At 40.5% G+C, this 16,522-nt stretch overlaps 1 protein-coding gene across 3 annotated transcripts in view; it reads left to right on the forward strand.

Annotated features, from left to right (window-relative positions):
* Nucleotides 1–16,522, forward strand: part of man1a2 (mannosidase, alpha, class 1A, member 2) — a 158,107-nt gene that overhangs the window by 80,980 nt on the left and 60,605 nt on the right. For all 3 annotated transcript variants that reach the window (XM_088644796.1, XM_088644780.1, XM_088644788.1), the window contains one exon: nucleotides 8,176–8,294. In XM_088644796.1, the coding sequence (XP_088500922.1) occupies nucleotides 8,176–8,294 (119 nt within the window). The remainder of the gene's footprint in view (nucleotides 1–8,175; nucleotides 8,295–16,522) is intronic.

Raw genomic sequence — 16,522 nt, forward strand, 5'->3', positions numbered from 1 at the left:
GAAAAATAGTTGCCTCATGTGCGATTAGACTTGACTTTCCCTATATACAAACTGTTACCAAACAGCCAGTCTGACTCATACACTGTACGGGCAATTTGAATGAGCCCACACAGAAGCAAGGACCACAGTGCCACTTCAAAACGGTAAGAGTGTAAGACAGTGTTGGGACTCATGCTGGACATACTGTACACACAAAGTGTCACTTTAGTAGCGACACCACATGCCTGCGACAGTGACATGATTCACTTCATGCACATGTTGTTGTTTTTAATATGCTGCTGCTGATGAAAAAATCATCAAAGAAAGCCAGCCTGGAGGGCTCAGTTTTGCAGGTGTCTTATTCTTATTTTGGAGTGTTCCTGAATTGCCTGATTCAGTGAGCACTTGGCCTGCTCCGAAAGGACATCGGCAGACCCTGCAGCCCCTAGCGAGCATCCGCTCCTGTCGCTGTCATTGTCTACTGATACCTGGTAGGTCACCTTCTTGTGCACGGCTAAAAAAAAACCATCAGGAAGCGCTCATTTCCGCACTTCAGAAATTAATCTCCTGGTAAACACGGCAAACTGGTCAAATTAATCTCCTTGACTGGTGCTTTGTTATAATCAAAAGAGGACAGCCTGGACACAAAAACAACAGCCTTGTGTACTGTACAGTGTGTATCTTCAGTTTTGCACTACAGTGTAATAAAGTTCAGTCTTGGAGTAGTTCACCACCTGAGAAAAATCTGGACGTTTCTGCATTGTGCTGATCCAAATCACAGAGGCATTGTGTGACTCAGTATTATTTACCCATGGCGAATAAGAATAGGAAATTAGCATAATGAAAAATAATTGTCGGAGCTTTAGGAATTTTGGAAGATTTGCATGCTGCCTTAAAGTAGGTCAAGATGAAGGAGTAAATAAAAAAAGGATGTTGGAGTAAATAAAAGCCGCAAGGATCCTATGTGTATACCGATGCATATAAGAAAATAGTTTTAACACCACTGAAAGAAACATTCGAGTACTCTAGTAAAATTGAATGCATTGGTCATAACCAGACTTAAAAATAATGTTAGAATAATGAAAAACTCTTAAAATTGAGAGAAATCTTAGTATTTACAATTAACAGTTTTTTTTATTAGAAATCTGGGGTATTTTCATACTTACAGTGGTGTGAAAAAGTGTTGGCCCCCTTCCTGATTTCTTATTTTTTTGCATGTTTGTCACACTGAAATGTTTCAGATCATCAAACAAATTGAAATATTAGACAAAGATAACACAAGTAAAAACAAAATGCAGTTTTTAAATGAAGGTTTTTATTATTAAGGGAAAAAAATCCAAACCTACATGGCCCTGTGTGAAAAAGTGATTGCCCCCTAAACCTAATAACTGGTTGGGCCACCCTTAGCAGCAACAACTGCAATCAAGCATTTGCGATAACTGGCAATTAGTCTTTTACAGCGCAGTGGAGGAATTTTGGCCCACTCATCTTTGCAGAATTGTTGTAATTCAGCCACATTGGAGGGTTTTTGAGCCTTAACCGCTTTTTTAAGGTCATGCCACAACATCTCAATCGGATTCAGGTCAGGACTTTGACTAGGCCACTAGTCTTCATTTTGTTTTTCTTAAGCCATTCAGAGGTGGACTTGCTGGTGTGTTTTGGATCATTGTCCTGCTGCAGAACCCAAGTGCGCTTCAGCTTGAGGTCACGAACAGATGGCTGGACATTCTCCTTCAGGATTTTTTGGTAGACAACCATTTGGTAGATGGTTCCATTTACCACAGCAAGTCTTCCAGGTCCTGAAGCAGCAAAACAGCCCCAGACCATCACACTACCACCACCATATTTTACTGTTGGTATGATGTTCCTTTTCTGAAATGTTGTGTTACTTTTACGCCAGATGTAATGGGACACACACCTTCCAAAAAGTTCAACTTTTGTCTCGTCAGTCCACAGAGTATTTTCCAAAAAGTCTTGGGGATCATCAAGATGTTTTCTGGCAAAACTGAGACAAGCCTTGTTCTCAGCAGTGCTTTTTGCTCAGCAGTGGTTTTCGTCTTGGAACTCTGCCATGCAGGCCATTTTTGCCCAGTCTCTTTCTTGTGGTGGAGTCATGAACAATGACCTTAACTGAGGCAAGTGAAGCCTGCAGTTCTTTGGATGTTGTTGTGGGTTTTTTTCTGACCTCTTGGATGAGTCGTCGCTGCGCTCTTGGGGTAATTTTGGTTGGCCGGCCACTCCTGGGAAGGTTCACCACTGTTTTCGCCATTTGTGGATAATGGCTCTCACTGTGGTTCGCTGGAGTCCCAAAGCTTTAGAAATGGCTTTATAACCTTTTCCAGACTGATAAATCTCAATTACTCTATTTCTCATTTGTTCCTGAATTTCTTTGGATCGCAGCATGATATCTAGCTTTTGAGGATCTTTTGGTCTACTTCACTTTGTCAGGCAGGTCCTATTTAAGTGATTTCTTGATTGAGAACAGGTGTGGCAGTACTCAGGCCTGGGTGTGGCTAGAGAAATTGAACTCAGCTTTCCAATGATGTGATAAACCACAGTTGATTTATGTTTTAACAGGGGGGACAATCACTTTTTCACACAGGGCCATGTAGGTTTGGATTTTTTTTTCCCTTAATAATAAAAACCTTCATTTAAAAACTGCATTTTGTGTTTACTTGTGTCATCTTTGTCTAATATTTCAATTTGTTTGATGATCTGAAACATTTCAGTGTGACAAACATGCAAAAAAATAAGAAATCAGGAAGGGGGTGAGCACTTTTTCACACCACTGTACATACGTTTTACATCATTCTTTAACTATTCAAAAATATGCTTTTTCTGTTTGGAGATTTGTAAACGCAAGTACAGTATACGTTTCCCATCTCGTGACACTGACACTGTATTGAGGCTTCAGACATTGAGTAGAACATGCTCTTTATCAGGGTGCCACACTCTCCCCATGAGGCTGTCGATTGGGCTGGACAGGTCTGCGCTGGCTTGAGTCTTTCACTGGACTGGTGCACGGAACTGTAGGTTAATGTAGTTCAAGCAGGGAGCTGCGTCAGCATGCACAGGCTGCCAAGGAACAAGTAAAGGTTTATTCAATGCTGAAAAGAGAAGAAAGAAAACAATAGAAGAAAGCTCCACTATAGGTCAAAGTCAGCCTTTCATGAAATGTTAGCAAAGCTGAGGGAAATTTAAATGTGTACATAATGCTTTGGTCTTATACCCAGTGTGAGCAGTATATTTGTTGCAGCTGAGAGGCTGAAGTCTAGAGTTCTTGAATGGGCACTTTAAATCAAGAGCGTTCATGTTGCTTGTGCAGTCTGAGCTCTGTGGGTAGTGTTTCGGTATTGAGCGTATTAAGTTCCATTAATGTCTTATATTTTTTTCAAGCCAATAAATCGGGAGTGTTCTCTTTTGATTGTGTGTATTTTGCAAATTGGCCAGATTTTCCTTGCAAAGTTGTACCAAGCGCAGAAGTGTGGGCCTGCAGGCAGTGGAATTCTGATTAAGACAGGTTTTCTAGTCCCCTGGCTGTGTGAGTTTGTTTGAAACATTTGAAATATATCGGGCAAAAAGGTAACCAGATCCCATTCCAATTATTCTCTGCTATGGATTTAATTACAAGAAGAAAGGTTCTAGTTAGCGGAAGTCTTGGTTACTTCTAATTAAATCAGTTCTTTTATGAACAGGTAAGGTAATATTAACCACACCTTAATCATGGTACATACAGTATATTGTAGGTGAGCTCCTGATATGTCAGTCATTGTGAAGTGTGTAGCCTAAGGGTTTGAGAACACAGCTATAATAGCAGCACTGGGAATGAAATGTGTGTACTGTAAGCATGAGGTTTAAAATATGCAGCCACTTAGAATGAAAAAAAATCAAAGGAACATCAAAGCCCAATGTAATTTCTTGTCGTTATTTACTCTTATGTTTTTAATACCTAAAGCTGTTTTCTACTACCGTGACAGGCCTGCTAATGTTGACATGTTTGACAAAAAGTGTTTTAAGCTGCTTGTAAGCTCGCTAGACGGCTATTATTCTTGTAGAACCAACACTAATTTTGAAACATCTTTAATTAAATGTGTTTGACTGATTAAAAAATTGCTGTTAACTTCACTGTTGTAAGTACAAAATGTAATTAATGTTTGCAAATGAATGAAGTGATAAAGGGCCTTTTTTTTTTTTTGGTGAGGTTTGGTTGCTGTACAGAAGCCAGATACGGGTCCTGAGCTGCTGCCCGGTGTGTCGTGATGAATGCTTTAGCTGTATATCTTTGGTAAATGTCAGGGAAAACGCGTTTGACATGGATTTAGTGCCGTTGCAACTAAATCTTGTTTATAATGGCATGCTGTTACATTTTTTGAGTATAAGCTGTGTGACTCGTTCAACATTTACACCCAAAGCATCCAAGTATGGTTAATTTATGTCTAAAATGTCTAAAAAACCCTTTCTAGCCCATACGCCTGCTTATAGTATAAAACTGATATGGTAAATAGTCTGTTCTGCTATAATGCAATCCTGAAGTTGCTTTCCTAAGAACCTCAAAATTGAATAATCATTGATTCAGTAGACTATAAGGGATTGGGGAAGATGCATTCATTCATGATAGACTTTTGTCTACACAGTTTTGTATGTTACTGTTCTTATGTTATTTGGTAAAACGGTTTTACTGTTGCAACATTCATTAATCGAATGCAAGTACCGTCGGTCTTCCTTGCTAAGCAGCAGCATACAGTATGCAGCAGTGGAGGAGGGGGGGGGAACCTTTTTCACTGAACCTAAGGAGCCTAAAGAAATATTTAGGAAATTAGATTTACATTGATATTCATTGTGAATGGCAGCCACAAAGCCATTCATTCCTGTTTGTGTGACTGGTTTCCGTAATGTTCAATCGCGTTACAACCACTCACACTGGCGTTCTGAGAAATTGTGGAAGTAATAAAATCATCGATTTATATCTGATTCGTGTTGGGAAACGTGTGTTATAGCAGCGAGATAAAGCTGACTGTACTGTATTCCCACAAACTGTATATACTTCAAGAAAATTATAAGCGGTCCATTAAATAAGTTAAGTGATAAATATTGTTCCAAACACCTTTCGTATTTACCAATAAAATAAATGGACATGTATAGCAAATTTCAACATCTTTTCAGCTCTTAGTTATTCTTTTCTTAATACATATTTTATGTGCATTAACCTCAGCTTTATGAAAGACGTTAACTTTAAAAATAGAACTAGCGGAATTTCTCTTACAGAGTGGAGCTTCGAACGTGACTTTCCTGCATTCACACGGGATCTAAATAATGCATTCCCTCTGAGACCTCCTGGTAGTACAGGATCTGCAATTCTTCCTTGTTCTTTAATATTATGCTCTAAGGAAGAGAATGAGCAGCACAGTGTTTGTTTCCTAAAATTACTTGGTATTTTATGAATTCATCTTGTTAGTTATTAGGTAAAATGACTGAAGCTACTGTATGACTTTGCGACACTATAAAAAATGCATGTTCTGTGTAAGACCTCTTAGACTGCACTTCAGCATTTTTATGAGAGAGGAATGATGGAAGGAGGCATATCCAAATTTATTTTATCCTTTTCATCTCTCTTACTGGAATTCACCATGAACAAGACAATTTGACAATTTGCATGTCAGTGGGACTGCATTTTATTTTTATCATTTTGGATTTCTGTTGAAGTTAGCATTCCAGTCATCATTAAGTTGTAAAATTAGACATACAAGCTTTCACATAGAGGCTTCTTTCTTTATAAAAAGTATTTTGACTCCAATCGTGTATTTAATTTGATTTTAGTTCTCTTACCCTATCCTAAGACTTACAGTATTTCCCAATGACTTGGAAAAGATGTGAGTAATGTAGCTGTCACCTGTGGTTTAATGAACCCTTCTGCTTTACAAATGGTGTGCCTGCACTTTCTGTATGAATGATGGATTTGTTAATATAACAGACAGCATTCCTGTAACTTCTTAGCAAAGATATGATTTGTAGAGGAATCCTGGACTTGTTTTACAAAAGTGGCAATTAAGAAGGGATGTTACGAACCGTTTCAGTGTGGGGATCTGCGTCCGTGTGTGAGCAGCAATGAAACCAGTAGCAAAGCTATGCTGGCCTTGCTCACTGGGTGGGAGACATCAGAGGAAGACCAGTCTGTTCCTGGAAGTGGCTTGTTTGGACCACTAGGTGTCACCCTTACCTCTGGGCCTCAATTTCCAAACCAATGTTCCAGAATAATGACCTGGGACACTGAGCTATAGGGGATACTTTCCTTGGGTTGAGACGCTAAATCTGATAACATAGCATTACATCACATAACATCACTAGTTCTTGCATTAGGAATTCATCCTTTCGCATACCCCAGCTTCTATATGAGGCACACAGACAGGGAGAGAAGCTGGGGGTCAGAGCGCAGGGTCAGCCATTAATACGGCGCCCCTGGAGCAGTTAGGGTTAAGGGCCTTGCTCAGGGGCCCAACGCAGTAGGATTCCTCTGCCGGCCGCGGGATTTGAACCGGCAACCTTCCAGCCACAGGCGCAGATCCTGAGCCACAGGGTCACCGCTCCGCCCCAGTCGATGTGCCGACTGCAGGGTCTTTCAAGATGCCCGTGCCAGTGTGGGAAAGGCTCGAGGGCTAAACCCAACGCCCTAGCAAAGTGGAAGTGCAAAGGTGAGGGAAAGGCGCAGAGGTTCGCTGGGTTTAATCCCAGTGCTGTCAGAAAGCGTGAGTGATGGCGCCTAACAGGACAGGGAGCTGCATGCAGCCACCTGGTGACCAGGCAGGAACCCGGCAGATACCGCAGTCAGGGGAGGATGAAACAGATCTGGGCATGTGGAAACGAACGCAGGCTGGTGTTGGTAAATTGACGGTCAGCTTTATTTCAGACTCTGCATGAGTCATGCAAATGAGTAGAAGAGGATGCTTTGAATGTCGACTGTGCTGTCTGGAGGCCCCTGTGTTCAGGGGGCCCAGAGCAATGGCAGTTTCCTGGAATGGTTCTGGACTGTGGGAAGAGTCCACGCGGTGTGTTTCCATGCCCGGGTCCGAGTACAGCCCCCCTCCGTCAGTCTGCGGACTTGCGTGTTATTCTCTCGGTTGAGACGTGTCTGCCGAGTTCAGACGTGGCCTGGGATGTTAATGGTAGGGTGCCCTCTGCTTTCAGCTCCGGCTCGTACACTTTATTGCAGTCATTCTGAAAAATGAAGACACAGGCATAGAGGTCAGCTTATTAGCAAGGGCTAATAACATTTATTTCAAGAAATGAAATCAGAGAAGCGTGGATTTTTGCAGTGTGTTCTGGAGGTACGGTATATATCTTTTTGGCCCTGTTGCAACAATGTATTTTTTTCAAGAAAAAAAATTGGGAATTCTTTGTGAATTATGTCATCTCGCTTAAAAGAGTAGATTATTTCTTGCTCTGTATTAGTGCACTCGGAAGTTACATAAAAGCCTACCATCTGCCTTCTGATGTCCTGGTGATTTTTAAAAATTCCTGGCTCTTGTTTCTGTATGACATAGCACACAAATGCAAGGTAACAGTTTTTTTAAAAAAAACTTTTAACATAAGCAGTACCATGTTACTGGGTCACTATGTGACAAAAGTCTGGATAGATTTCAGTCTTGATAACAGCCTTCGCAGTCAGATTCATACATTATTCATGTACGCAAAAATATCTGTTTTATATACTGGAACAATCGAGTGGTGCAGTATCTCATTAAAAGGGTAATCTGCCCCGTGCCGCAGCTGGAATCGTTCTTGTTTCAGCTTAGAAGTGTATCTCACTCATCAATTAGTAAATCTTAGAAAATTCTAATTCCATCTTTCTGTAAAACCCACAAGCCCGTTTGTTCACCCATTAAAGTTTCCACTAGCATGGTCCCCCTACTGGTACTTTCTGAAATTTTCAAGCTTTGTAATCATGCTGTCCGTTATACAAATAACACCAATATTTAGAGATACATTGCAAAAAAGGTCTAGTTGCCTTTATTCAATAAATTTGCCAATGTCTTTAAAGGTAATACACTAGTTTAATACCTTTGCCAGAAAGAGTAACTGTAATTAAGCTGTGTATGCACTAAATGTAAAACATCAGTGTATAAGTGTTCTGCTTTTCCTCTCCTGTAGGATAATGAATGTGGGTAGGGAATGTTACATCGATCCTGATTTCTTTTACAGGGAATTCCCAAATGGGAGCAACAATTGTTGATGCCTTAGACACACTCTACATCATGGGCCTTCACGACGAATTCAAAGATGGACAGGAATGGATTGAGCAGAACCTGGACTTCAGTGTGGTAAGAGCAAGCAGAAATCCCCTTTCAGCTGAGACCCCCCCTCAGAGGATCTCGCTTTGTAACCACCTCCCCTCAGACCTGTAGCACGTTCTTCACAGATCTGTGCAACAGCACCAGGAGAGCTGAGGTATTAGTGCTTCATAGCTGTCTGCAGGCTTGCCTGTGAGACTGATCTCAGATCTTCTCGGGGTTAACAATGACTTTCTGGTTTGGGCAGGCGTCTGCTCACTTGCCAGAGATCACACTCCAGGGAGCAAAGATTTTCTCATAATTGGCCTTCACTGTGTAATTAAGAGAGCTGATAGGAGAACCCCAAACTGCAGATTCATCAGTATTCCAGTGGGTAAATGGGATTAAATGGAAGTGAAATCCATACTGTTCCTTGGATTTCACATTAGCCCTGATAATGAAAGTGTCTAGTACAGTTACCCAGTTCCTTGCACTGTAGCTGTTTCTTGATGGAGCTGAATGATGTAGGCTGTGTTCCGGAAGTTCTCTTGATAACAGTGCTGGGATTTGATTCAGAATTGTTGCCAATTATTGATGGGTGCCTCGCACACCAAGGCTTTAATGCCCAAATACTACACAAATGGATCTGTAGCACGACTTGCAAGAAATCAGGACTGATTATTGGGCATTATTTCAACACAAAACGGAAAAGAACACATTTCTGCACAGCCAGACATTGCATTGACAGGTTTTTCTAATTAATGTGTTATGGTGTTAGTTTGTTTCCTAAGTCTGAGGTATATGGAATAAAATATTTAACCATGCTATAAAAAAAGTCTTTGAAAGCCCTGTTGTTCCCTGTCACACCCACACACACAGCATTAATACCTCCTAGGTGGAGAATTGATGTTGTGCTGCTATCCCTGACTAATTGTTAGCTATTATTCTGTTTCTTTCTTTAATGATATGTTATTCAATTAAAACATTGCAGCATCCTGGCATCGTTTACCCTGTTGGGACATTTTTCTTTTTTCAGATGATTTAGGAAAGGTGCTTGTAATTGTAATTTTTCTAGTAGCACATTACACCCTTTTTGTACTGCTTAAATCGGATATACAGTAATAAAAGCCAACAGGCAGATAAGCAGTACATGGGGAAAGGTAGGCTAGGTTATTGTGCAGCTGAGGTCTGCTGTTATCCATCCTGTCAGTGTGCTTGTAAAGGCTACACAGAGATCCTCCCTAGCACTTTCTGCATCAAAGCTTTTATTGTGTTGGGCAGTGTTGAATAATCCCAACTGCACGTCACTTTATTCAGAATGGTTTTCACGGCTCATGGTGGGCATTACAGAATCGAAAATCAAAGGTCATTGTTTGTAGAAACCATTATTGACATACCTTCTGGATGATCTGGTTTCAAGACTACAGTTCCCCTTCATAAGTACTGGGACAGTGAAGTTAAAATGACTATTTTTGCTGTATACTGAAGCAGTTTGGTACAGAATATCACCTTTTATGTCTGGGTTTTTCTGCACAAAGACCACTTTTTTGTGTTCCACCCTCCCTTTAGGCGTAAGTATTGGGACAGTATTGGTCAGGTGCTGCGTTGATTGTGCTTACAACAAGAGCCGTGAATGTGTAGTGTTGAATTTAGCCTTTGGAGTCCCTAGGCCTAAACCAACATTAAGTCTAGTGGTGAACTGTATATGAAAAATGCAGGGTTTTTACCTCACATGTCCTAAGGAAAGTAAACATTTTGTGAGTTAATTTCTGGTCTTGAAACTCATTTACAACACCTTTTAATCAAGACAATCACTAATTCCTTTTTGGTCGACGTGAGCTGCATGGTCCATGGTTCAAACTCTTCTGGAGCTTCTTTGGAGCTTTGCTATTTTCTGTTACTTGGGTAATGCTAAATTAGATCTCCTGCAAGCAGTGAAATGTTGTCTGGTCCTGTGTGAGAATTACTGTTTGGCGCATGGAATAATTGGCATCATGTTGCTGCTCTTGTGTGTTAACAAATCTACACAGACAGCAAGCATCGGCGCTTATCAGTACCTCCCAGAGCTGACATTTTTTATAGTCTTAAAGTGAAACTCTGTGATGCATGAGAAATCACTACCTCTTGTGATAACCATAAATTACTCTACTGGGGAGACCAAATATAACTCTTGGTAACCTAGAAACAGAATTAAGAGCCATGGAAACAATGTTAGGAGTGATATTTCTTGATATTACCTACGATATTGTGCTAATCTGTACTGGGCTTTCTGTGTCACATCAGTCTCAGTAATGTATGGATTTCATCTAGCAGTTATCCTTCCCCAAGGAGAAGGAAAGAGTATTTTAAATATTTACGACTTATATCTTCTAAAAGATATAAGGCTAATCAACAGAGTGAGTTTGTGCTAGAGCACATCACTATGTAAAGAATAAAAAATAAATGCAGATTAAGAATACGTTTTTACTGCAGAATTCAAGTATTTATTTTACAAAGACTCATAAAAAAAACAGTTTTTTTTCCCTGTTAAAGAGTGGCACACAGGGATATACATATTACAGAATCCAAATAAAACTTTATCGTTTATTCTAAACCGATTATCTCCTTATGATTGTTAGTGTTTGATTTGAAAAGATAAAATCTGTTATACTTTCCATAGGCTTAACACTTCACTGCACATGTTAGGCCTTGCAATAGAATTCAGATGCATTTGTAAAGTTAGAAGCCCCCAGATGAGCATTAACAAAATAACAAACAGGTTCAAATTGAGTAGTGTGCTGCCTGTGTCTTGGTAATATTCATAGATCCTCTCAGCAGCTGTGTGGTGCCAAACTGATATGCCAAGAGGCTGGCTTTGGATATCTGTTTGTAGAGGCTGTCCTATGAACAGGCTCCCGGATCGATGAAACTGATGAAACACTTAAAATATTTTTCAAATGTTGTTTGTAAACCTTATAGCCACACATGGATAGTCATGTATGTGGACATGGTTGAACATACTAATGAAGATAGTGACTAACCAAGTATGTGCAAATAAATCACTTTGCAAATCTGAATACACGAAAATTCAGTTCAGTTGTTTGAAGTAAGAAATAATTTGCATTGTGTTGGTTTAGTAAAAAAAAAACGTTGACTCATTTCAGGCCTGACACTTATAGTAAAGGACATGGACAAAAGCAGGGTGGCCACCTTCTAGTCAGACGTTGCCAGAAGCTAAACACTGGGTCTGGACGGAACAGGGAAGGGAAACCTCACGGAAACAGAGTCGCTGATGGAAGAGGTGTGGGCTGGAGAGATGTGATGGTTTGAATTAAATGTCACAATTAGAAATTCAGTAGTAAATTTCAGTTATCTTACGGCTACTAGGAACCATTTGGAAAAAGCAGTGTAGATACTGCTTCTGATTATTCAATATTCAGGCTTGATGACAAAAGTCCAGCTGAGTCGCAAAATGTCTCTTGTTGATGGGAAAGTCTCAGGCAGAAGTCAATCTATGGATGGGCTCGCTCTCATCCTGGTTTCTGGATCTAAAGTTTCCTGAAACTTGGATAACTGTGGTTGATTCTTTTTTTGTCAGGTTGCCAGGTTTGGATTGAGAGAGTGGCGCGCAGGACATGAGCACATTTTTACCCCCCTGATTACAGTTGATGATCGGCAGGGGCGTCAGTGCAGTCTTCTTCCCCACTCCACAGGTTCCTCAGGGCCTGGTCATCCTTCGTTAACTGACCGGTGGCCTCCAGGCAGGGCCCCCTCCTGGAGGTTGCAAAGAAAACACCCCGAGTGCCGGTCACTCCATCACTGGAAGTGTTGAGCATAGGAGACCCATTCCTAAAGACTTGAATCGGTGGAGCTAAGATAATCCAGGGTTAATGTCCAATCAAGGCCTTTCTGCTACACAGCACTGTTACCTGTAGACCAGGAGTTGCTGTTTTAACAAATGAGATGTTAAACTCAGATACTGACTTGGTCATAGTAGATCCCAAAGCACTGTTGAGAAGAGTAGAGGTATTAAACCTCGTGTCCTGGCTAAATTCTGGGCTGGTACATTCTGGACTCCATAAATCCCCCATAAATTCAGTTGGTGAAACAGTTTCTCACTTCTCTGTTGATCTTCTTTGTTGTGGGGCCACTGGCTCCCTATTTAATTATAGACCTCAGATAAATAAAAATCTATACGATTCCCGCGATTAATGATGTGTGTAGGCAAGAAGCCGAAAAGAATAATTAACTGATTGTCCCTTATCCTTTACAGTATATAGTATATCAGGGTTACATATGAATAATTAATAAAACTGAAACAAAAGTATTATAAAACAAGTTCCCTGGGGCTGAAGTCATTAATGAAAGTGAAATAAAATAATTGCAAAAAAGGATTAATCATATTTGAGCTTGGAAAATACAATTAACCTTTTTGACCTCTTGGTCAGTCCACAAAAGCGATATTAGTTCTGGGGTAGCCTTATATTAATGCGCTTTCTTTGTTGGTGCAAAATAATTTGGTAGATGAATATTGCTTTAGCATTTTGATAGGATAGGTTTTTCAAGGGTCATCATTTTGAATGTCCTATGTGTATTTATTTACAATTTTCTTATGTTTATGCATTGTAATAGTGCTTGTGTTAGATTTTAGTTGATTTGCATTAACGCCAAGACGATTTTTTTCCTATTTTGATTATTCATTCTCATTCGTGCCCCAAATTCGGAACAGCAAGTGAAGAATACTGATAGTCAGTGTCTCACTTGAGTTTGTATAGAACTGCTTTCCAAGCAAAATTCATATTATTTCCCTTTGCTCCACTGCACTGTAAACGGAAAATTAATTATTCTGCTTGTTCTGCAGTCCCTCCATATACAATAAGTCAAATAAATGAAACTTCTATTATAAACAATAGAGTGTGGTTGTCTCATAGCTTAGCTATATAAATATAATGCACAATTTGTATTCTTTGTTGCTGTGATGCTCAGTGAACATTTCTGCAGTGTATTGAAAACATTTATTCTTGTTATGGAAATTTTAATCTTTCAGAATTTGAATTATTCTGAAGGGGGTTTGTGAAGGTTACTGTATGTGCATTCTGCATATGTTTAAAAGCAGTGGTTAAGTGGAACGTGATCCGTAGGGGTGGATATTTTCACAGAGTTTTATAGCTCTTCCTCAGACCGGAATTTCTAACATAGTATCTCAGTGTGGTGAGGTGGGGAGAACACAGGTGGTGCTGTTTTTCAAATGAGATCTTAAACTCAGGTCCTGACTTGGTCATAAAAGATCTCAAAGAGTAGAGATATTGACCTTGGTGTCCTGGCTGCTTTCCTCTCTGGGCTAGTACATTCTGGACTCTCTAAATGGCGAATTAATTCAGTTGTTGAAACAGATTTTCACTTCTCTGCTTGAACTGCTGTCTACAAAATAAGTTATGAGATAGGAATGTGTTTTATGATGAGTTTCTCCTTTGAAAGTTTTCATCCGTTTACATAATGTTAAAACTAATTGATTTCAGTTACGACAGGTTTTAAAAGCATCATTCATCTTCTTAACTGTTCTTTGACAGGCAGCTTCAGTTTGTATTGCACTGCTGATTAAACTGCTGCCATGTCACGTTCCATTGTGCAATATGTCATTGTTAGTTTGAAGTGCCCTCAGATGTATGGGTAGTATCCACTTTTATATGTATTTTAAAATCTTGATTGCCTGTCTTTTTCATTTTGGCAGTTAAGTTATGATGTTTTTGTAAACAATACTGTGTGGATTATTCAGCTGGTTTTGTGCCCAGTGGCACTCATGGAAGGGGCAGCTTGTTTTTTTCATTTTTAATTTGAATTCACCAGCTGTTCTTTGGCTCAGCTGAGCATTATAGCCCCGGTACAGATGGGAGAAGGATGAAGACTCATGTTGATCCTTACCCTGAGACACCGCGCTGTGAGGCTGTCCTCAAGACCAGAGCACAAACACTATCCCTGGTTATTAGAGGAAAATAATAATAATAATAATTGCTTACACTTATATAGCGCTTTTTCTGGACACTCCACTCAAATCACTGTAATGGGTAATGGGGACTCCCCTCCACCACCACCAATGTGCAGCATCCATCTGGATGATGCGACGGCAGCCATAGTGCTCCAGAACACTCACCACACATCAGCTATTAGTGGGGAGGAGAGCAGAGTGATGGAGCCAATTCATAGCTGGGGATTATTAATAGGCCATGATTGGTAAGGGCCAATGGGAAATTTGGCCAGGACACCAGGGTTACACCCCTTCTCTTCACGAGATACGCCCTGGGATTTTTAATGACCACAGAGAGTCAGGACCTCGGTTTTATGTCTCATCCGAAGGACGGCGCCTGTTTACAGTATAGTGTCCCCATCGATTTACTAGGGCATTAGGACCCACAGAGACCGCAGGGTGAGCGCCCCCTGCTGGCCCCACTAACACCTCTTCCAACAGCAACCTTAGTTTTTCCCAGGTCTCCCATCCAGGTACTGACCAGGCTCACAACTGCTTAGCTTCAGTGGGTGGCTAGTGGTGAGTTGCAGGGTGATATGGCTAAAAAGCTAAAAAAAAAATGTTTTGACCATTTAACAATTATTTCCTCAAGTTGATGTTGTAATAGGAGACTGTCTTCTCTGCTTTTCTAAGTTCAAGTCCATGATCAGACTTTCAAACTCATTAAGTCTTCCTTGGTTTAGAAAGTAAAGTAATCTCGCCCATAACCCTCTTGTAACCTTGTATCATCCATGTTTTTTTCCATTCCCTGCCGCCTACATTTTAATTAACTCATGAAGCCATTTGCTTTCAAATACAGAAGCGGTTGCCGCCAGTGGAGTGATTAGTTTCTGTATCCTTGGCTTCAGAGAGATGCCCTCCAGGATGGTGTAATTTTCCAGTCGCTTTTACTATTGTTTTTCATTGCATCAGCAACCTGCTAATCACAGCCAAGGAGGCGCGATTATTAAATTGGCCGAATGCTTCCTTCGAGTTGGAGCTGTACTTGGAACCTATAATTGCATGATCCCATTAATGGTCCGTCTGTTCCTTTTAGCAGTTTGGACAACCGATTGTTAAAAAAATTACCTTTGGTCAAACCAGGCACATGACTGGCGGAAGGTACTGCTTCACTTTGCTTCATTTGCTTCACTCCCAACTTCAGCGAAAATTATTTAAAAAATAATTGACCTACATTCTGATTTTCAAGATTTAACTTTCAGACTCTTACGGTTTCTTTTAGAAAACAGGGAATTCCCCCGTAGATATGTTTTGATAGATTCTAAGCATCAATCGCAGAGACACCAAAGTCCTGCTAACTCATTCTGAATGAATTCACTATTAATCCTGCCCTCACGCTTGGTATTCTTTTTCATCCCACTCCTTCAGTCAGGGCTCACATCACTTTAATCTTGACAGGTATGCTTTCTGTCACTTTCAAAGTATGTTTATGTCTGCTATCTATCTCTCTGTAGCATGTCATCTACATGTCTTTTATCTCGCATATTAACTACTGTAACGCAGGTCCAGAGTCACGATCTGTGGAAGTGCACTTCAATACGTGCCATTCAGCTTGCCACACAAAAAAATGTTTCTCATAACAAACATTCGATTTGGGTTTTGCAGATTCTTTTTACATAAAACTGCTTTAAAAGTGAAATCAGTTTACAATGTTTTGGACATATGTTTGAGATTATCTTCTTCTAATTAATAGAATTCTGCCAGTTTCTGTCCCATGTGGAATTTCCTTAGGGACTACATTTCTGTAGTATTCTACAAATGAATTATTCCTTATGTTTTATGAAAATTATTTTACACTTGTTTAAATATCTGAATTAAATATCTTTGCGGTGCCTGGGCAGGCAGTTACATTAAAGATTTTTTTTTTATTAGCACACCAGTATTTGCTCTCTTTTGTTGTGTCTAGAATTGTACTTTCTGTACAGCTTGCTTAGCTACTCCGCGTTGAGGCTCCTGTCGGTCACCTTAGTGTGCCTTGTCAGGAAAGTATCAGAGCACTGCACATGGCTGGAGAGGCGCTTGTGGTTTCCTGCACTGCAGTGAGTCTGTTGGACGCTGTTTCTTCTGTAGCTAAAGAGTATTAAGAGCTTGAAGGTTGGCAAGACATAAGTCAAGTTGCAGCAGAGTTATGAACAAACGTGGCTCCCTGTTGGAGCTCCCAGGAGGCCTCGGCTGATACTCCGGCTCGGGTCCAAGGGAACTCTGCCTTGTGTGTCAGCGCGGTTCACTGCGGGCACGCACGCTGTCGCACAAAGGCAGTCCCACAGCGACGGGA

The sequence above is a fragment of the Lepisosteus platostomus genome, chromosome 2 (assembly GCF_059453375.1).
Source record: "Lepisosteus platostomus isolate fLepPlt1 chromosome 2, fLepPlt1.hap1, whole genome shotgun sequence".
Classification (NCBI taxonomy): domain Eukaryota; kingdom Metazoa; phylum Chordata; class Actinopteri; order Semionotiformes; family Lepisosteidae; genus Lepisosteus; species Lepisosteus platostomus.